Source organism: Helianthus annuus, chromosome 6 (genome assembly GCF_002127325.2).
Source record: "Helianthus annuus cultivar XRQ/B chromosome 6, HanXRQr2.0-SUNRISE, whole genome shotgun sequence".
Lineage (NCBI taxonomy): Eukaryota > Viridiplantae > Streptophyta > Magnoliopsida > Asterales > Asteraceae > Helianthus > Helianthus annuus.
The window spans coordinates 20,079,891-20,103,394 of NC_035438.2; the positions used below are offsets into that span (position 1 = coordinate 20,079,891).

Consider the following 23,504-nt stretch of genomic DNA (forward strand, 5'->3'; position numbering starts at 1 on the left):
TAGCTATATCCTTTTTCATTCCTATCCACCAGAAATTATTCCTTAAATCTTGGTACATCTTATTGTTACCTGGGTGTATGGTATACCTAGATTTATGGGCTTCCTCTAAAATCTTATTTCTTAATTCTCCCTGCTTAGGTACCCAAATTCTTTTCTTGTGGAATCTCCAAATTCCATAATTTCCTTGCTCTAGTTCCTTTACATAACCTTTCATTCCTTCAGCATCATCCTTGATTGTTGTTTCCTGCACTTTCTTCAATTGTTCCATCAAATCTAATTGTAGATTTAATCTAAGCATACGAACTCGTCGTTACTTCTCATGATACTTACGACTTAAGGCGTCTGCAACTACGTTGCCTTTCCCTCGTGATATTGAATATCACAGTCGTAATCGCTTAGGATTTCCATCCATCTTCTTTGCCTCATATTTAACTCTTTTTGCCCAAATATGTACTTTAGACTTTTATGATCTGTCTAAACAGTAAATTTACTTCCATACAGATAATGTCTCTAAATTTTAAGGGCAAAAATTATGGCTCCTAACTCCAAGTCATGAGTCGTATATTTTCCTCGTGCTTCTTCAATTGCCTGGAGGCATACGCAATTACCTTCTTGCGTTGCATCAGTACACATCCAAGTCCTAATTTTGAAGCATCACAATATACTTCAAAATTTTCTGTTCCTTCTGGCAAAGCTAAAATTGGAGCATTTGTCAATCTTTGCTTTAAGATTTTAAAAGCTTCTTCTTGTTTAGGTCCCCATTCAAACTTAATTGCTTTACAGGTGAGCTTGGTCAAGGGTACAGCTATTTTGGAAAAATCCTTAATAAAGCGTCTATAGTATCCAGCTAAGCCTAGAAAACTTCTAATTTCCATAGCCGTTTGCGGGACCTTCCATTTGGTGATTGCTTCTATTTTAGCAGGATCTACGTGAATTCCTTCGTGATTCACCATGTGACCTAAAAATTGCACTTCTTGCAACCAAAATTCACATTTTGAGAATTTGGCGTAAAGCTTTTCTTTTCTTAACAAAATTAAAAGTGCATGTAGGTGCTTGCAATGTTCTTCCTGATTCTTTGAATAAATAAGTATATCGTCGATAAAGACAATTACAAATTTATCCAAGTATGGTTTACAGATTCTGTTCATCATGTCCATGAATGCTGCTGGAGCATTTGTGAGTCCGAAGGGCATGGCTGTAAACTCATAATGACCATACCTAGTTCTGAAAGAAGTTTTAGGTATGTCTTCCTCTTGTACTTTCAATTGATGATATCCGAATCGTAAGTCTATCTTAGAAAAATACCTAGCGCCTTGGAGTTGATCAAAAAGATCGTCAATCCTAGGTAATGGGTATCGATTCTTAATTGTAACCTTATTTAGTTCTCTATAATCAATACACATCCTCATCGATCCATCTTTCTTTTTCACAAACAACACTGGTGCTCCCCAAGGGGATGAACTAGGTTGTATAAATCCCTTGCTTAATAATTCATCTAACTGCTTCTTCAATTCTAGCATTTCGGTGGGTGCTAATCGATAAGGTGCCTTGGCTATTGGTGTAGTTCCAGGAATTAGATGAATTCTAAACTCTACTTCCCTATCGGGTGGTAATCCCGGTAATTCTTCTGGAAAGACATCTGGGTATTCTGAGACTATGGGGAAGTCCTGAAGTTCCTTAGTTTTAGTGTTAATGATTACGGAAATCATATACACTACTTCTTGTTTTCTTGAATAACTAGCCAACTTCATCACTGAAATGAATTTCAGTGGCTTTCGAGGTCTATCTCCTGTAATTAAAATTACCTCTCCTGTAGGGGTACGGATTTCTACTGAATTCTTATCATAAAGGATTCGAGCATGGTTGGCTACTAACCAATCCATTCCTAACACTACATCGAATCCAGCTAATTTCATAGGTAACAGGTTTGCAGAGAACTTATGACCTAAAAGTTCTATCTTTCCTTCCTGCAAAACCTTATTTATGTTAACAGAATTCCCATCTGCCGTTTCGACTGTAAAAATCTGCCTAAGGGTGGTTAAGGGTAAATTAAGAGCTTGGCAAAATGAAGTATTGATAAAACTTTGGTTTGCACCAGAGTCAAATAATACTTTGGCGAACACGCCATGAACTAAGAACGTACCGGCTATCACATCTGGGATGAGTTCTGCTTCCTGGGTGGTTAGCTGGAATGCTCGTGCATTCTTCTTGGTATTTCCTTCTGCATATTTAGCCATGTTGTCTGCTGGTTTAACCAGTTTAGGGCATTCTGTCTTGAAATGTCCGGTTTCTTCGCAGTTGAAACAGACTGTTGTCTTCTTTCTGCAATTTTCTTCGCGGTGTCCTATAGCTTTGCAAAAATTGCAGGTAACATTGCACCTTCCAAAGTGTTTCTTCCTACAATTTCTGCAAAAAGGAGGATTTGAGGATTGCCCTGTTCCTCTTTTCTTTGTATTACCCATACGAAATCCTTGGGTAATCTTTTGAGCCAAATCCTTCTTTCGATCTTCCTCTCTTGTGCGCACCAATTCATCCGTTAGGGTATTAGCTAATTCCACAACATCGTCTATAGTGCGAGGTCTCGCAGCCTTAACGATGTTACGGATTTCACTAATTAGTCCCCAAATGTAGCGAGAAATGAGTACCGGTTCTGGTGAAGCCAGGGTTGGTACCACTCTTGCATATTCAAAGAATGTCGAAGTATATCCTCGACAATCTATTCCTATCATACGATGGCTTAGGAACTTATTTGCCATTTGTTCTTTTTCGTATTCGGGACAGAATTTTCTTTCTACAAGACTCTTAAATTCTTCCCAGTTCATAGCATAGGCCATCCTTCTTCCTTTTGCTTGTAATACCGTGTTCCACCATTCTATTGAACAAATTTGACGCATACATGACCTGATCTTCTTCGGCACATTTACTTATTGCAATTACTGCTTCGATTTTCTCTAACCAACGCAGTGTTGCAGTTGCCCCTTCATTACCTGCAAATTCTGCTGGTTTACAGGCAAGGAATTCTTTGTAAGTGCAACCAGGAGTTGCAACTTTCATTTTTTTAGTGAGTGGGGCCTGTCGTGGATTATTATTGTCATGATTGTCGCCTCTATTTATGCTGTTACTATCGTTATCTTCCGGAGTACGTTTACTAGGGATGATTTGTTGAGGTTCAGCAGGTTTCTGAGCAGCAGCCATAATTGCTGGAATAGCATTAGCTATCCCTTGAGCAACGATATTTTTGATATCTTGCCTAGTCATATATTGATTTTCTTGATTTTGCTCAGATTGGTTTACTTCATTAACTGGTTCATTCGCGTTTTCCATCTGATAATTAGTACTGGTGTGAATTATTAGTATCCAATAATTGATAGTTAGATATAACAAAACAATTACACAGAAGCACATAAAATCTTACAACACATATATATAGTCAAAATTGTCGATTTTCTCGACTTCTATTTTGTTTTATAGATTATATAAGCATCCATACACATTGTTTATCTTACAATGTTTTATTTCCTATTTTACAGAGTTATATTTTACTACTACTGTTATTATACAGACATTTTTCCCAACCCCACTATTCTTTGATCAACTGGCAGTTTAGTAGCGACCCTCCCTCTCGTCGTATTTCCAGGAGATTTGTTCCCCCATTTCCCGGATCCTATTCCCTGTACCTATCAGCTCTTCACCGAACTGACGAAGTTCGGCTAAGTTTTCGTTGCTCATTGGAGGATTGGGAATAGGTTCTGGATCAAACTGTGGGAGAAAGGTATAAGGACTATTAATTATCTTTTGAAATTGCCAGTCATTCGTCCACCACTCTTTCATTTCGCCTAAAGGTCGAGTGTGGATTAGAGGGTCCGGAATAGCTGGTTCCAGATTTACTGGAAGTTGGATTTCGGCCGGATAAGGGTATAGATTGTTGTTGATAGGGCTAAGGACATCACAATTTGCTAGTAGACAGTCTATTTCTTCTTGAAACGTGATTTCTTCAGTCTGTTTAGAACTCTCTCCAATTTCTATTCCTTTTTGTTTAGAATTTTCCCTGATTTCTATTTCTGCTAGCTTAGAACTCTCTCCAGTCTCGATCCCTTTTCCTTTATCCACAGGGTTTTCTATTTTTGGAAGTTTCCTAGTTACTGGCTTCCTCCTACGTACTTTCCTCCATTCTACATATATTCTTCTTTTAGGCTTTGCTTTCTCCGGAGGTGGAGCTTGGAATTCCATAGGTTTTTCTATATCAGCAAAATAACCAGTAAAGTCGTTGGAGACTTCGATTGGTACTGGATAGAGATTGAGATCCTGAAATGCTTCAGATAGCTCACTCATGCTGGTTTAGCATATATGCAAAATGCACAAAAATGCTAAGTTAAAATCTTATAAAGAAATTTAAATAAACATTCTGTTTATTGCATACCGAAAGACTAATTTTACAAAGGATAACGGGAAATCTAAAACATACTAGGATTTATTTATTTATTTACGAAGTAGTGTTTTTCTAGATAGAGATGCTAATACTGGATTAGGCTTCTTGGTAGTTTAGAGGTTTGCATTCTCTGCTACAGTAGCTAGCATATAGAGATTAGCCCATTTTTCATCTACTTTATCTTCCCAAGGTGGACTAGTGCCTATTTCCTAGATTTCTGGATTAAACCTCACTTTCTTGAGTTGGGGTTTCTGACTTTTCCTAATAATCAAATTTCTTTTCTCTGGAGTAAGAGGATTGTCATATTGTGCTTTACGGACAAAGATCCCTTCTTCCAGATTGGCTGGGTATTTTGAGGAAGAGGTTCCTTTTTCTTTGGGTGCAGTATCTAATTTGTGGTAGATGGCTGAAAGTCTTTGTTTACCCATACTGTAACTTAACAATTAATCAGTTAATAAAACACATATTCACAGAATGGCAATTGAAATTACTAAGTATTTCTCAATTACTTTAATAGGCTAAAATCAGTAGTAAGCTTAAATCAGTGGCTCTGATACCACCTTTTTCCTGTCACGGCCCTCGACCCCGGTTTGACCTGGTCTTGAGCCGTGAGGCAGGAAATCCCGTGGTATTTAATTTAGGCGACAGTGAAAGTATTTAATACATGATCTTTTAATATTAAAAATGCCCGTTTACATAATTTAGGGATAAAACCCCGTAATTTACATTAACATGATTTCACTGGGAAATCTTTATTTCTCAAAACATGTTTCTCTTATTTATTTATATTGAGCCACTCCTTTAAGCTGGTAGTGCTTCACGACACTTTTTTTTGGATCACAACAGATCACCTGAAACATGTTTGAAAAAAGGTTTTGTCAGCGGGGAAATACTGAGTGAATCATTCAGTTTCCTGAAAACGACACGTTGTTATAATTCACAGTATTAAGAGAGATTACAATGTTTCTATGTCAACCAACTACCCACAGTATTTGTCACTCGACTCGTTTCGGTGACTGTGGTCATATCACTGTTGGGTCCGTTCACCCACAAGTGACGTACATCCCTATTTAGGTCTATTCACCTAACAGGGTATCATGATTTAGGCTCGCCCACCTAATCTGATAAAACAATAGTAATGTGCACAATACCCCACATACCGGCTGTAATTGAGGACTACATAAACTTAATCACTGTAATTATAATTTTTTTTTTGGAAAATAATTTGGAGTATTGTAAAACAATTGATAAAAAGAAAATGACTCACTTTGCAGATTTAACGAGCAGTGTATAAGCCTACTGATTAGCTTTGTTTAACCTAATTTAAATAACAATGCACACAAATTGGGTTAGTAACTAATACAGCAGTTACGACAAGTCACGAGATTAAACCCTCACAACGATTGACAAAGTGCAATACTTAAATATTCAGTGGATTCACAACGAATGACAGAGTATAGCCCGTATTCGGACAGCACTCAAACATTTAAGTCGAAATCACGATGAATAACAAAGTATAAACTCAATTTGAGCAGCACTCAAACAATCGTTGGATAGTTACAATCGATCGGACGTTGAATCGTAATGGCGATCGAGTTATTACCCTGTTTTGCGGCAGCGTTTCGAGATTGGTGTGTGTTGTGAACTGTTTCTATGATATCTCCGTGTGTATAACGAATTTCTTCGTCGTTTTAGTGCCAGAAATCAAGTCCCAATGTCTACTATTTATACACAAAATTTGACCCCCCTCACGTGACGCAAGGGGTACCCCCTTGGGCTTCGCGTAGCGCGAGGGGTCACCTATTTCCATAGGGTAGCTACGTGTATGTGTAGGCCTGCTGAGTTGACGAAATTGTAAAATTCAAAACTGACAACAAGTTATTTAGATAATCGTAACTAGGGTTTTACCCCCCCCCCCCCTGAGTTTTAGGGGCCCTGATCTGTTATGAAAATTTTAAGGTTTATGCAGAATTACTTAGGTTTCTCAATTAGGGTTTCCTTAATAGATAATTAACATACTAAGTAATGTTTTTAGTGAGAGTTGTTACAATGGCTTCTGAAGACACAAAACACGTGGCGACATAGATATCCATCTCTGGTGAAACCATTGCAAGCACAAAAAACCGACAGGTCTTCCTTGTTAAAGGTCACCTAATAAAAAAGTGGTTGAGAAGCTGGTTAGTTTGACTGGAGTGAGTAATAAACACTGGTGTACAGTAAAAATACACAATGAATAAAGAAAGGTGAATACAAAATTAGGTAATAATGTTAGTAAGTAGTGATAGTTGGCTAACCTTGAACTCGTTAACAACTTCCTTTTCGTGATCTAGATGAGCAACTGTAAAACAATGAACGCCATCAACCAGTGACCGTTCCGCAATGTACCTAAATTCTGTACCATTGAAAATTTGCTTTTGAACCTCGTAGAAAATTTTCCTTGTGTAAACGACGTTCGCATGACGTTCAATCCTGTAGCTTGTTTTGAATTTTTCTGGGTTGGTGGTCTCAGTATGATTGCAAACTTCCCGTTGCTTGTTTCTTAACCCATCGATGGACGTGTCATAACACAACATAAATTGAACTAATGTATTATGTGCGCTCGAGTCTGCTTTGAACATGTGTTTTGCACTTTCGCATCTGGATGTCGTTTTCATTAAAGTGCTCATGGGTATTTCACGAAAGTAACCCGGAATCCATTGCTCCCGAATTGAAAACATCTCTGTCAACCATTTATGAGACTCTAACCCATATTCAGTAATCAATGAATTCCACCTTTGCTCAAATGTTTCAGGTTTGATATAGACGTTCCAAACAAGCTTGTGAAACTTTTCTTTTATCTCAATATTTGTCAAGTTGTCTCCCTTGATCTATGTTTTGTAAAAAGAAATGAAAAAATTATCAAAGTCTATATAAAAATAGGTATAAGGACAAATAAAAAGGAAGGAAGAATGAACACCAGTGTATGATGCTACTTGTACACAAGTGTACAGATAGGTTATAACCAAAAAGTTTGTAAAGAAATACTTTAGATGGTATCTTTTGAACTATATGCCACATACATAGTCGATGATGCGACTTGTCGAATACGTTGCTAACTACTTGTTTCATGGCACAATCCTGATCGGTTAGAACCAAAAGAGGTTGTCTGCCGTTATGAGCTTGGAGAAATTTTTGAAGAAGCCATGTGTATGACTCGATTGTCTCGTTATGAAGCAGCCCAGCACCAAAAATCATGCATTTTTTGTGATGATCAACGCCAGTAAATGGAACAAAAATCATATCGTACCTGTAAAAAAATTGTAACACCCAACTGTAAATAACTAAAGATTTAGAATATGAGAATTTATAACTTACATGTTCGTGTGGTACGTTGCATCAAAAGCCAAAACATCCCCAAATGCTTCGTAATTCATTTTCGAAACATTATCACACCAAAAAATCAATTGGAGTTCTGTGTCAACAATCTGGGTATCAAAAGTATAGTTTTCTTTGTTCTTGCATCTTGCGTTCATTTTATCAACTAACATTTGGGCGTCTCTTTTGTCGATGAAATCTCGGATATCTCTACCACAATTTTTATAGTCAACAACAGTGCCCTGTACGTTATGATGACCACCTTTTATGACAACCTGAAGTTTGTGGGATTTCATGGGACCAATGTTAGCATTACGGCATTTTGCTATAAACTCGGTGGTGGAAAAATCATGCTTCCTCTTCTTTAGAGATAAATCAAGATTTTCAGGAGACGTAAACCCATGGTTATGTTGTTCTACCCATTTATATAACTCTACCTCATCTGTATCCTTCACGCGTTTAAATTTTACACAGGCTTTACAGTCTGTAACTTTTATGTTTGAGCGTCTTTTGGGGGAAATAGTATCAACCTCAGATGGTTGACCATCAGTGTCTTTAGGTTTGTTGGCTCTAGAACACAAGACATATCGCAAATTTGTTATTACTTTGTCGCCGATCTTTTCTTTCTTAGAAGTACCCAACCGTGTACAAAAACCTGCAAGTTGTGCATATTCCTCGTACATTGCAATAGCAGCTTCCATCGAACTAAATCTGGCCTTGACAAAGAGTTTGCAACTGGGCGGCACAACTGGCGTCCAATACCTACTGCCGTTAGGTGTTTCGTAAACATTGCTTGCAACTGACTCTGATCATTAATATAGAAAACAAGTATAATTAATTAAGCATGAGGAAGTTTGTTATACGAATGTATATATATAAAAAAAAGCTGGCAATATCTCAGCAGTGATCAGTACATATGTGTAGATGCAACTATTGTTTAATCCTAAAAATATTCATTTACTCATATATATTTGTAAAGAAGTAATCCAATATCTCAGGAGTGATCAATACATATGTGTACATGCATTGTTATCTTAACCTAAAAAAAATTCAGTTACTACACCAAATTTGTAAACAAGCACTGAAATCTGTAAAACAAATCATTCTAAAATATTCAGAGGTGTTTAGTACATTTGTGGACATGTAACTGTTTTATTATCCTTAACTATTCAATAACTGGGATATATCTGTAAACAAGGCATACAAATATCTCATTCATGAATTCTATAAAACCTGAGAACACGTTAACCCACAAAATACAAATCAACACAACAGAATGAGGATCATCAAATGCCATGAAGGTAAAACTGACGACAAAGAACTGGGCGAAGAAGATCACAAAACTGATCAGGACGATTCAGATGCAAAAAACCGAACAAAACATATAAAAAAACTGAACCTGGTCCATTCATGCTGGTGTAAAAAAGTGGATTGAATTCTTCTTGTTGGATTGGGTCTTGTCCATTGAAGCCGCTACTAGGACCATCCTCCATTATCGATGTCGATGTTAAGATTGGTTCAGGGTTTGAATCGTTTCAAATATTGGACTTGTATATGATATAAATTGAATATAATTAAAGAAGATCACGTATAATATGCAGGAATATAGGAATTGTAACTGACATTGGATTATGGAAAGTAATTTAAAAAAATAATTATTTATATAATTACAATCTTGCCCTATTGATCAAGGATTGAAACCAATGGTTGAGATTAGTTCACAAGGTTCACAACCAAGGATGTTGTTCACTCATGATCCCTATCATATATATATACACACACAAATATATATATATATATATATATATATATATATATATATATATATGGGAATGTTCAAATAAAAACCACTAGTTAATGCGAAAACTCGAAAGCTAACTAAAAAAACCAAAAAAACATACCAAGTTTTTTTTTGCATACCAATTTTCGCCACTTTTAGTATATAAAAAAATTCAAAAAAAAAATGTAGTGCACATGTGTAATACTACACATGTGTAATACAAATTTTTTTTAAAGAATTTATATAAAAAAAACCTGTGATTTTTTATAAAAAATTGAAAAAAAAATTTTTGTGTGTTTTTTAGGCTTTTTTTAGTTAGTTTTCGAGTTTTCACAATAAAAGTGGTTTTCATTTGAACCATACCATATATATATATATATATATATATATATATATATATATATATATATATATATATATATATATATAGGGAGAAGATCATGCGAGAACCACCTCTTATTGTGAGAACCGCGAGAACCAATGTGAACACACCAAAAATGCCTAAAAATAGCTAAAAATCACACAATAATTTTTATATAAAAATCGCTACTTTTCGAAGCCAAAAAGAAATTAAAAAAAAATTTTTGGCCACTAAAAGTAGCGATTTGAGCATAAAAAATATTAAAAAAGAAAAAAAAATTTTAGATTTTTTTTAGATTTTTTTAGGTTGTTTGGGGGTTTAGTTTTTAGCATTTTAGCTTGGGGGGGGGGGTTAGGTTTTTGGGGGGTGGGGGAGGTTAGTTTTTAGCATTTAGCTTTGGGGGGGGGGGGGTTAGGTTTTTTTTTAGGTTTTTAATAGGTTTTTTTAGCTATTTTAGCTTGTGTTCACATTCGTTCTCAAGGTTCTCACAATAAGGGTGGTTCTCGCATGAGCCCCTCCATATATATATATATATATATATATATATATATATATATATATATATATATATATATACATATATATATATATATACATATATATACATATATATATATATAGGTAAATGGTACTGTACAAATTCCCTTATCATACATTACGTACGCTACAATCTCAACCGTCCGATCATCTTCCCGCAATGAAAATCGCATGTTGTTTTTTTTTTGTAATAATTTCGCATGTGATAAATTTGATGAAATAGCAGGTGTTTTTTTGTAACAATTTCGCATGTGTTAATTCAATTTCGCATGTGATAATTTTGATGAAATAGGATGTTGTTTTTTTGTAACAATTTCGCATGTGGTAATTCAATTTCGCATGTGATAATTTTGATGAAATAGCAGGTTGTTTTTTTTTTTGTAACAATTTCCATGTGGTAATTCAATTTCGCATGTGATAATTTTGATGAAATAGCATGTTGTTTTTTTGTAACAATTTCGCATGTGGTATTTGATGAAATCGCATGTGTATAATATGTGTGTGTGTTACTGTTCATCTTCTTCGATTGTGGGTTGATCATTGTCAGTCTTCTTCCGTTTGACCCTTACAACTCCCAAATTAGTAGTTCTTATTATCGATATCGCACCAGAAGTAACGAAGGGAGGTTGGGGAAGAAGAATTTCAGGTTTTTGAATTTGATTTTGAACTATCATCGGTCAATTACAGAGATTTATGACCTCGGAATGACGTTTTTATCCTTCCTGGTATGATTTAGATATATTAAAATGATTAATTTAATCATTTAAGTTAGTTTTGCCCGCGTTTGATCGATTGAAGATCGTACGGCTGAGGACATCGCGTACATAATGTAGGATAAGAGGTATTGTACGTTAACCTGCCTCTCTCTATATATATATATATATATAGTAGGGTTCCTACAGAAAGTGTGTTTTTCCTAGAAAGTCTAGGAAGCGATCTTGTCCATCCGATTGGTGTGTTTAAGGGTTGAGATTAAATCAATGGCAATCTTGTAATAATTAACTATATTTAATAGACTGTTTTAAATGAGTAGGGGCAATTTCGTCCTTATGTGTGTTTTAAACCAATAAAAAATAACCGTCAGAGATATCACATCTCCTTAATACACGCCAATTTCCCTCTCTCTCTCTTTCTCTCTCTAAACCCAAATTCGGAAACCCCCAAAATCATACCAAAAATACCTAAAATCATGGATGAAGATAAGAGATTTTCCTTGTTCCATATACGTAAGATCAAGCTTTCATTGTACTGCGTGTTTTACAAAGCGATTACGGGTGATTCTTGTTTGTAATTGACGGTATTTTGCTGGTTGCAGGGAAGAGATTCAAAAAGCAGGAAACTTTGGAAAGGATAGATAGCAGCGGACCAGTTACCGGAAGCCGATCGAAAGCTGGGGCGAAATCTGCTGATGTAAAACACATTTGTATGAATCTGCTTGCTGTTAAAACACAACTGTATGAATCTGAATTGCTGTTAAAACACAGCTGTATGAATCTGAATGATAAAACACATTTGTATGAATCTACTTGCTGTTAAAACACAGCTGTATGAATCTGAATGATAAAACACATTTGTATGAATCTGCTTGCTGTTAAAACACAGTTGTATGAATCTGAATGCTAAAACACAACTGTATGGATCTGCTTGCTGTTAAAACACAACTGTATGAATCTGAATGCTAAAACACAACTATATGCATCTGCTTGCTGTTAAAACACAACTGTTTGAATCTGAATGCTAAAACACAACTGTATGAATCTGCTTGCTGTTAAAACACAGCTGTATGAATCTGAATGCTAAAACACAACTGTATGAATCTGCTTGCTGTTAAAACGCAACTGTATGAATCTGAATAATAAAACACAGCTGTATGAATCTGCTTGCTGTTAAAACACATCACCAAGAACAAACTGTTAAAACAAAGTACCAAGAACATGCTGATAGATTCCAGCAAGAAAACGAAGGAATGATTGATATTACGTGAGATCAGAAATCGAAAACAAAAAATTCCGAAATTTATGTATAGTTAGTTATTGAAGATAATTTCCTAAAATAAAAATAGATTGTGAAAGTATATAAATGCCCTTTTAGATAAAATCCTTCAATGCCACATGTCGCGTTCTTATTGCTTCCTAGACTTTCTAGGAAAAACACACTTTCCACCCAACTCCTACTATATATATATATATATATATATATTGTTTATGAAGGCTGATGAATAGTAACTTTATTCTTATATTAATATATAGCTTTTTATTATTATTTTATTTAATATATTGTAATAGTTTATTATTATATTTACTTTTAATAAATTTTTTTAATTGTTTTTTCTTTTTTAAACTATATATTTCCTTTACTATTTTTAATATATATTTTCTTTTTTTAGAGCATGTACTAATTTATCAAAAAATTTGATACTTCTTTAATAATTTATATTTATAACTTTTTTTTATAAAAACTTAAGTACGTAGTTGTGTTTGATTTTTTCCTCGACTTTCCGTTATAAGTTTGTTAAAAACGAAGTTGTACTTAAAATAAAGTATTTATTTGGTATCATAAAACGGTATCATAATAAACTAAACCGTTCTAATGGTTTGACTTTTTAAACAACATGTTTTATTTTCAAATCCCGTTTGTTTCACATTATTATTTGCTCGGTTTCGCCGCAACGCACGACGTAAAAAAGTTCACAGAAGGTTGAGAAGTAGTACGCCCGGTTCACAAGGTTATACCACTGTAGGGCCAAGGTCTTTTCTAAAAATATAAGGGATCTCTTTTCATCTAATGAATGGATTCTAGGTAACTTAGTGGATTCTGAGTAGGAGTAGACATTTTTGTAAAAAAGCTTTAAGATCGGTTACCCTTTACTTTTTATAAGCGTTATAGTTCGAACTACCCCAACGAGAGGTAGATGGAACAAAGGGAACAGCTCTAAGGACAAGAAGGCGGGTATTGATTAGGAAAGTGGAGTTGCTTCCTAACCTTCCTGGTCGCGCGTCGTTTTACGGTGGACGATCTTAGAAGAGCAAAGTGCTCTTGCGCATGTAGGACGAAGACTGATGGCTTCAAACGGTATCATAAGCCCAATAGGAGTAGTCTAGGACAATGGACAAAAGCACTCTTTTCCCTTCCTAATGTCAGGAAAAAAAAATCCTGATTTTTTGGAAAGGGTTGCCTTAACCGAATACCCCTTCGGGAGTATTCTACGGCAGAGAAGATCACTCGGAAGGGTTCCCTGATAGGTTATTAACGAACCAGTTCAAAAGAAAGGCTCTCAGGGTTAGTTTGTTAAGTAGGTCTACCTTTTATTTTTATTTAATCTCCGGGTTGATTTACTAAGCAAGATGTATACGTGGATTGTGATGTTCTCTCTGATAGGTTATTGCAACTTTGTTGTCACACCCCGATATTTACACGTATTACCGGTGGGCCCGGTGGGGAGTATCGTGACGTAGTTGATATCATCACAGTCAAATTATCACAGTTTAATGCACAGCGAAAGCTAAAGATGATAACATTACAAACCGAATGAAAGATCAATTATTACAAAAACGGTTGAAAGGGATCCACATGCGAATCAAGATAAAAGGAACATTGTTCAACAGATTTATAAACATCTAAGCTTGCAAGACTCTTTATTGATGCTAGGAGTAGCCAGCCTATTTCGATTAGTACCTGCACTTAACCTTTTTGGAAAAAAATACGTCAGTTTTCACTGGTAAATACAATTAACCGACTCATTTTGAAAATGTTTAAGAAAATTGATTTGAATGTAAAAGGCAAAAAATATCTTTTATAACTTGGGATAATTATTTAAAAATAAATTACATGTTTATTATACGTTCAGTAGCCCAGGCTGAATACCGGGTTAAAGATTAATAGACACACCACATAATGTATCCCACGACGAGTTATTCTCGAACAGGCGGGTACATTAATTTTACATACGCACCCGAAGGGGAAGCCCTACACCCCGTGCTTAAGTCGTGGCCATTTCAATGAATGAGCCGAGGATATCCAGGACATGGTCATTAACCCCCCAAAGGCTTAAAACGAACAAAACAGAATAAACGAGTTATATCAATGATTTAACCTTCATACGATTAAAAATTCAATACCCGACCAAGCGGTATTTTATATACCGTACCCCAAGCCCGTATAAGGGAAAATAAGTTAAAAGTATTTACCTGAGCAAATTATACAAATTTATCCCAGCCGTACAAATCAGCAAGTGCAAGTATCTTTTACTGGTCTCCTAAATCTGGAACGAAGGTTTTAATTAACCTATTAGATTCCTAACGGGTCTTACATAAGCTTAAACTTAGACCGGTTAGTTTTAAAGAAAGGTATACGGTTCAAAACGCAAGATTAAGCGAAGACCGGATTAGGATGTGGTTTAGACCAGACAAGTATGAAGACTTGTATAATATGGGTAAACTAAACACATTCTGGATTTTGAAGTGAAAATGATAAAGTTTGACCCGTTTCGGTTAATTTATGCAAACTAGTTACATAAACTGTACCGAACGCGAAAAATGCATAACGGGCAAACAAAAGAGTCATGAACAGGTTTCTTAAGTTGATATGCCTTAATATGTTGTGATATCAGTAGGATACCTTCCATTATGCCCAAAACAAATTTAAATTCAAATTAAGCCCTGTAGGGGTATTTTGGTCATTTTATAGGTTATAAAAGAGATTAAATATTAATCTGAGGTTCAGGTCTGAAATGATCAGTAAAAATATTTAATTTAATAAGTTATATCCGGGCATTTTAAATGGACTTAACAGAGAAAACTAACCCCATCCACTCCAGGAACCATCCGAGTAACAAAAAGTAAACCATAGGGAGCACCAATGTAATTTCCATAAGTTGGGGACTATAGGTGTTACTTTACAAAACCACAGGGACTATCCGGGCATTTTACTCCTAATTTGTTTACGTTTATATAAAAGTTAGAACACATACCTGTTTGTGTCGGTGGATCCTTGGACCCACTTGGACCGGCTTCACCCGAACCTTTGTAGTTTCCTGGAAGTTTCACCTTTGAAGTGTCCCACTTTGTGGTACCTCCAACATGTCTTTTTGGGTTTCTCGTTTGAGTTTTTGTCATCATGATCAAACTGGCATTTCTTTCCCTTGTACTTATTACATTTACCTGATTTCCCTTCATTTTCCACCATGTTAATTGAAGACTGACCAACCACACTTTTACCCTTATTTTTATAAACTTCTTGAACCCGAAGAGATTCTTCGATCCGAATGTGACTTCCCAATTGAACCAAAGTTAATTATTCCTTTTGATGTTTAAGGGTGTGTTTAAAATCTTTCCATATTGGGAGAAATTTATCAATGATGCTTGAAACAGAAATTGACTCGTCCATATACAAATTGTGTTGATATCTTGACCCAATATGTGCAATAATTCATTATATTGCTTTATAACCGGTCTATTATTAACCATTTTGTAGAAATTAAAATTAGCTACCAGATTTTTTTTTGCTAGATGCATCATCTGCCATATACTTGGATTCAAGAGAATCACAAAGATCCTGGGTAGACACTGCAATCTGGTACAGATCAAACAACCGATCACACATTCCATTCAATATATGCCCTCTACATATATAATCATCATTTTCCAACTTCAACCTTTTCCTCTGTTGATCAAGGCTTTCGTTTTCCCCTTCTTCAGGCTTCGGTGTACTTAGAATGTAACACCCCGAAAACAGATTTGGTAGTTAAACTACGTTAGTACTAAAAGATGGGTAAATTACCGTTAGGGGTAAAACTAACCCGGTGAATATTAGGATTTTTAAATAAATAAGCCTAATATTAAATAAAAGCTGAACGAAAGCTTTAAAGAAAACAAAGTATGTGAAGAGGCCCGAGTTAACGGGACTTAAAATAAAACGGGTTATGACTATCTCGAACTCACTAAGCTAACTAGGAAAGTTAACCTAGTTAATAAAACAAAATATTGTTGAAGACAAGTAGGCTGTAGCCTACTTACTAATTAACGAAACATGAGGGGCTAATAATGTTAAGTGAGAAACTTAAGTTATTAAAAATCAAAAATAAAAACACAACACACAGTCTGTGTGCGTGATGGAGATCGACCAGGAGAACAAAAAAGGGGCTCAAACCCTAACTTCAGCAAAATCAACAAATTGAAGCTTGATTCAAGCCCCAAATCGATGCACGAATACATAGAAACGATCACCTAGTTGTGAGGATCGTAAGGTATGTCGAATTTTGATATTTATGAAGTTGAGAATTCTTGATGTACATAAGAAATTCGAAATTGATGTTGCATGATTGTGGTATGGATGATATTGAAGTGAAATAGTGTTTAGGAGTAAACCCTAGACAAGAATATATTGAAATCATACCTAGCTCAAGTAAATTCAGATTTTGTTGATGCTAAATTCATGTATGAGATGTTTTTAGGGTTTTGATTGCTAAAAGTTAGTGTTATGATGTCAAGAACATGCTTAAATTGAAAGCTGAATTCAAACAGCTCCTGGTCAGAATTTACAACCGACTTGTATTGGCTGTAACCTGAACAAAACGTGACAAAAACATGTGTTTCTTGAGTCTAAAATGTAATTCCAGGAAATACTTTAAAACCCCACTGGAATCGCATTTTTTCGACAGAAATTGAGCGTTTTATGAATTTTTCTGTATCAAAGGTTCAAGCTGCGTTTTCTGGCAGAATTTGCAGCCCATTACCAATGTCATAACTCAATTTAGGAATTTAGTTATGATCTCAAATTTTTACTATAGATAGTTTTAAGCAATTAAAAGAATCTTCAATTGGAATTTCGTCAATCGGATAAACGAGGAATTTTTAATGAATTTTTCCGTAAGCTGCTGTCAGAAGTGACGAATGTGATTGCAGCTTTGTAAATGAATTTTTACGTATTTTTGGTAAAGAGTTAGATCTTGAAATTTTAACACAAGGCCTAACCCTCCGAGAGGTACGCCACATAAAAAAATCATATTTTTTTAAGACTTGTAAACAGGTTAAACAAGTTACCAAAAACAGCCCATTTTCAGTGATATGAAATACCTAAATGAAATCGCGGCCTACTAGTTAGTATGTAAAATTTGATTTCGTTAAGATTTCGGATGAAATATGCCTAAGTGAGTTCATTGAACCAAATGTGCATTTGAATATGTTGATAAGTCATTTGACTTTTAAAATGTCAAACCGAGCAATGATTTGATCGAATGATAATTTTGATATAGGCGAATGATAAATTCGACATAAACCCGTAGGATGGAATAGTCGTAAATGATTATGGCTAATCTAACCGTCTTACGAATTGTGATAATGTTTGTTTGACTCTAGACAAGCTAGATGAAGACTTGGGAAAGAAGCGGGTCAAACGGATCGAGTACGCGGAAAAAGAGCATAACCGGATGCAAGGTAAGTGAAACTTACACTTTTTGTAGAATATGTGTTTGTTCTAAAAGTTTCTTATACGATTAAGATGATATTCAAGATATGGCTCCGACACGAAACGATACGGGTCGGAGCATATCTAATGATGAAAAACTATGTTTTATGATAAAGAGGCAAAATGGTCATGAAGTGACATGAATAAAAATGGGTTTTCGAACGGCTACTTTTAATAAGTAAGCCTAAACGAGTAAAAAGGGGAAACGGCGATTTAGTCACAAACAAATAGGTAAAAGTTGAAATATAGAACAACACTAAGCGACATAAGTCATTGTAAATGACGAACTTATATATATAAATTATGTTGTAAACTTTTAATTTGTAAAATTTTTAAATTACTCGAATTTCTACAACAACAACAACAACAACAACCATACCCAGTAAATCCCACAAATAGCAAAGCTACTCATAGGGTCTGGGGAGGGTGGGATGTAGACAGACCTTGCCTCTATCCCTAGGGATAGAGAGGCTGCTTCCAGAAGAGACCCTCGGCTCCAAAACGAACAACAAACCAACACATCAAGTCAAAGAATATAGAAAAATAGAATATAGAAAAAAGAAGTCACCTATACCAAGAGAGAGATCCGAGCGACACAGTATAATGCACATCATGTATAATAGCATACAACATCAATCAGGCATATACACAAGAAGTCAATCACCGGTAAAGTCATTTAGAGAAAAAGAAAAACATACGACCCTAAAATACACCTAGGACCTTACTGCAATATCCTCTAGAAGTCCTTAACCCTAATCCTACGCCTCCACGAAGTCCTATCTTACTCGAATTTCTAAGAATCCTTAATCGTAATTACATGTTAAATTTTTGTTTTATATACGAAAACCTTTAAAATATCGGATTTACAAGATGAGTGTTACAAGTTAGTAATCAGAGCTCATGGTTAAAGAATAAAGTGTGTTCGGTTCGAGGCTTGATCGCAAATCCGGTAAGTACATGTATATCAATGGTTTAGTATGATTAAAGTGTTGAGAACAACACATATGGTTATCGTGTAATACATGTTATAGCAATAAAAACGATATGGAGTAGATATAGTCAACGAAATTACACGCGTTGATGCGCATAGTAGAAAAGCCTTGTATTATAATACGGGCATCCATTAATGTCGAAATTACTAACTGTGGTAAATGTTTTAGTTGAAGGACACTCGCATATGAAGATAGTGAGAGTTTAACAAATCGCGGATTTGATAGAGGAACGGTCCAAAGAGTATGCTCATCAAGGACCTAAATCGCGTGGCGGTCGCGAACAAGGCTAATGGTAAGAGAAGCCCGTTAGGGCAAGCATTACCAGGTGCACATTTTAAATTTAATTTCACAAATAGTAATATGCAACAAATATGTAGAAATTGAAAGTTGCATATGTAGATTAAAAACTTGGAAAAACCTGAATAGAAAATCTATTCGGGATATTGTTTCCAAGAGAAACAAATAGAGGCATTACTTACATGGGGTGTAATGTGAAAATTATAAAAAGGTCATGTATACCAGATACTGATCGCTTACTCTGGCCAAGTAAGTGGTGAGCACGTGGTACCATGAACTTTTTATGATGGACATGCTTACATTCGATGTAGTAAGGACGGGGTGAGTGGGACAAATTAAAAAGTACCCAAATGAATCAAATGAGCAAAATATTAGATAATAATGTAAACGCACAGCCGGGTGACGGAAGCGTATTACATTAGGATAATGAGCCCGAGTGAAGGGACAAAGATTAATGTAAAATGATTAAGATATGCATTGGGAGGGGGTGTACTTACACTCGAACCCGGAGAATGCAAATGTGTCTCTTAATGGGCCGTTTTTGTAAAACGTCAAACTTGAGGACAAAGTCGAAATATAAAAGTGAAGCGAAGTCTTAATGCATACCAGGAGGGTTGCAATAATAACGACTTCGGTAAAATACCCGGTTGATGGGTAAGGATTAAACACATGCGTAGACCGAGAAACGGGAACTCGGATGGAAAGTTAAAAGACTCGAGTTTTGAGTCATGACTAAAAGACGACAAGATAATGTAAATAGAAATTTTGATAAATTATGTTCAACTATTTTAAAGTTGAACGGGTCGAACAAAGAATGAAGTTGACATCCGTAAATGATAAAATTTCACATGAATGAGTAAAACAGGTCGAATATAATACAATGCCGGATGGCATGAGTAAGCGCAAGCGGGATAACGGTAGCATTAAAAGCAAAAGAATAATGAGCCCGGTAATGGGACATAATCAAATGCGGATATATGTAAACCGGATAATGGTGAGCATAAGATGAACCGACGCATAAATGACGTGAGAAGTTATAAAGTCGGAAAATTTGTCCGAAAGAAAACAAATGTAGTCTTAGACTACGGTCAAGGTCGAAGGAAATACCAAGGCTAAAATAAATGATTTTAAACATAAAAAAGGGGGTGCCTTAACGCCATATACACACACACATATATATATATATGTATATACCTTTGAATAAAGACTTGAATAAAAGATGATCTACAGGATTATCATAACCTACGAGATTATAAATGAGGCTAAGGTCTACGGGACCAAGAAGACCTTCGGGTCGCAAATGGAAAGAAACGAATTGTTGGGGTCTCACCTTAATAAGGTAAAAATGTGAAAATACAAAGAAATAGCTTACGAGGCTAAGCGAAAGAACCTACGGGTCATGTTACGCCCAAAATTTCACCTTCCTAAATGTGATATTATCAAACTATAATTTAACAAAAATCGGGCATGACCCATCCATAAAACGAGCATACCCCTGTTTTAAACATAAACAAACTAGATACAATTCTACAATTCGTTCAAAAAAAATACTACTAAAAACCAGTACAACAAATTTTGGATCGAAAACATTTGAACAAACTAGCGGAAGCGTTTGGTATCGCATAACATGAACACGCGCTCGCTCCGATTCTCCAAGTCGCCAAAATTGAGGGTTCACCTACATTCAACAACAAAGCTTTAAAAAGTTAGTCATTATACTTGTTTGCTTATAAAACCGTCATTTTAGTTCCATTCGTGTACGTACTTTCATTTCTCTTACGCATTCGATTACCCAATTAAATGGGTATGACATATACTCTCATACAACTAACCTGTTAGTAGATGGTGACGACCAAACATATAATATTGTATAAACTAAAACGTCCATAGCATATTCTAACCGCCTAAGTTACTTCAACCCGATTATCCTTCCAACATTCAATCATTTCATTACTATATCAACACTTCGAAAGTCCGACATTCATAAACCTGCACTTTCAAACATACTTGATAATAACTTGGTTAGCAAACCCGTAATCTCAACATATTCAAGTACTACATCTTCGTAAAAAGGTCGCCAACCATTTATATGCATCTATTTAACTACAACACAATATACGCCTTTCGCATAATTATGTACATACGTATATATATATATATATATATATATATATATATCTTCTATACACATCACGCGTACTAGTTTATATGACTTAAACTCACCATGACTCCAATTGTTCATACCTACATACCATCCTATTCTCTTAACTTAATTAACACACCTCCCTAGTCATCATTACATACATCTATCATTCTCTTATATAAATTACATGAGGCTTAGACTTGGGTGTACAACTTATAATCGTCAAGGGAACACTCGAAATCATGTTTGGGAGGCCCACCGTAGTCCACGGATAATATACCGAAGCCTACGATGCATAAATCACATAACTAATATTTTTTTTCATAGAACCTTCACCCGGCCGTGTCATCTCACCACCCGGCCGTGTCAGCTCTGCACTCTTCCTAACCATTAATTCTTACCGAAACGGACATAACTCTCTCATTTTTCATCCGTTTTGCGTCACGTTTCTTCCTACATGATTGTAAATTAACATTCTATCATGTGGACTTGAAATCCAACATCCGAGTTAAGGAATTTCTTAACTTGTACATGATCGGCTTATTATTCATCTACGAATTATTCGACCCGTTCATGCATTCATCAAAATAATCTATTGATTTGACCTCAACTTCATATGAACTTAATAATTAAACATTATACTACTTAAACAAACTAAGAAGTGATTATGGAAATCACTTACCTCGTGCGTCCAAGTTTGTGCATAACTTCCTCATTTCCTCTTAATCCGATAGCCTTCCATACTTGAGTCCATGTAAATTTTGGTTTCCTATCCTTTCAAATCATTATACCCATTTCATAGTTAGCACGCATGATCATTCATATCGCATCCATTTTCAACTCTTAGCTACATAAACTTTTAATAGTCAAACTTTATCACTCATAAAACATGAACTGACAACCACGTTGTTCAACATTTATTTAGTCAAACTTATTATCATAGATACGTACACAACATAACTCCGACATCATTACTTATTAATAAACTATTCGTTTCACATTCGTACACATTCACTTTTGATTACTATAAATCAAGCGCATTAAATACATGGTGAGCATCACACCATTTAAACACAAAGTACAAGTCCCTAATGCATGATTTTACCAAATCATTCATTCAAACCCGAATTTTCGTATGGACTCCATCTAAAGCATACTTCACACATTATCTTGTTAACAACTACACCATAAACACTTTCTATACATACCTACCCACAACTTTCATACAATTTCACAAATTTGTTCTCTTAGACATTTCATCAAACACCTTGTAAGCATCATAATCATGGTATTCGGTACAAGACTATAAGGCACATTCTTATTAGTTTATCATCATACAACATTCATATTTATTCGGATTTACATAACTACTCCATCCTACATAAATTTTATTCATCATTCATGTATCACATCAAGCTCATAATCAAAGTTCTAGTTATATGATCTCATTCCATCATCCTACAATTACTAGCTTCTTAACAAGCGGGTTTTTGCTAAAATCACAACAACCATCCCAATTCAAACATAATTTCTGCTATAATTCTTATCCTAATCCTTGATCCTAACCAAATTTCACGAATCCTATGCCATGCATTCATGCTTGGGTTAAGACCCACTTCATACAATTTAGAAAATCACAAAATTGAACTTACCACTTCAAAGAACAGGTGTAGGAGCTTAGAATTTGATGATTATTCTTTCGATTTCCTTAAGATTTGTAGTAACTCTTGTGGATTTTGTGAAGTTAGGGTTTCACCCCTCCTTGCTCCTCTCTGTCGATCGTCCAGAACCCCACACACGAGTTGTGTGTGTGGGTTTTAATCATTTAACATTTTATTATCTAAACTTTTGGGCATTTACATCTTTAGTCCCTCCATATTTACCACTTAATTAACTTAAATTACTACCCTTTTATCATAACATTTTAACTTATGTCTAGCAAATATTTTTTTTGGGGTGTTACAAGTCTACCCCCCTTAAAGAAGGTTTCGTCCCCGAAACCTTTCTCATTCCAACTGGACCAATTGTACACCCGCTCTTTTATCTTTTCATTCACAATGCTTACTACCACAGGGATGCATTCGAGATCTTGGCAAGAGTTTCATTCATTCGTAAACGTCTTTGTACGCGTTGTCCCTCCGTTCTTA

At 35.3% G+C, this 23,504-nt stretch overlaps 1 protein-coding gene and 1 long non-coding RNA gene across 2 annotated transcripts; both read right to left on the bottom strand.

The window, feature by feature from the left end:
* Nucleotides 1-6,684: 6,684 nt before the first annotated feature.
* On the bottom strand, nt 6,685-15,575 carry LOC110944492 (protein FAR1-RELATED SEQUENCE 5-like). The gene is made up of 4 exons (XM_022186156.1): nt 15,431-15,575; nt 7,784-8,588; nt 7,529-7,715; nt 6,685-7,296 (listed from the first exon to the last, which is right to left on the bottom strand). Exons 1-4 carry the CDS (start codon nt 15,573-15,575, stop codon nt 6,685-6,687), a joined length of 1,749 nt encoding a protein of 582 aa, XP_022041848.1.
* Nucleotides 15,576-20,695: 5,120 nt separating this feature from the next.
* LOC110863828 lies at nt 20,696-23,129 on the bottom strand. Its single transcript, XR_002549399.2, has 3 exons — nt 23,010-23,129; nt 22,040-22,131; nt 20,696-20,892 (listed from the first exon to the last, which is right to left on the bottom strand). It is a non-coding gene; the product is annotated as an uncharacterized LOC110863828 (long non-coding RNA).
* Nucleotides 23,130-23,504: the final 375 nt, after the last annotated feature.

Coding starts and splice junctions, on each gene's coding strand:
- LOC110944492 (XM_022186156.1), bottom strand. CDS start 15,575: ATGACAAAAACTCAAACGAGAAACCCAAAAAGACATGTTGGAGGTACC. Junction 8,589..15,430: donor GGATCCACCGACACAAACAG/GTATGTGTTCTA, acceptor ATTAATGATCAG/AGTCAGTTGCAAGCAATGTT. Junction 7,716..7,783: donor GCAACGTACCACACGAACAT/GTAAGTTATAAA, acceptor ATTTTTTTACAG/GTACGATATGATTTTTGTTC.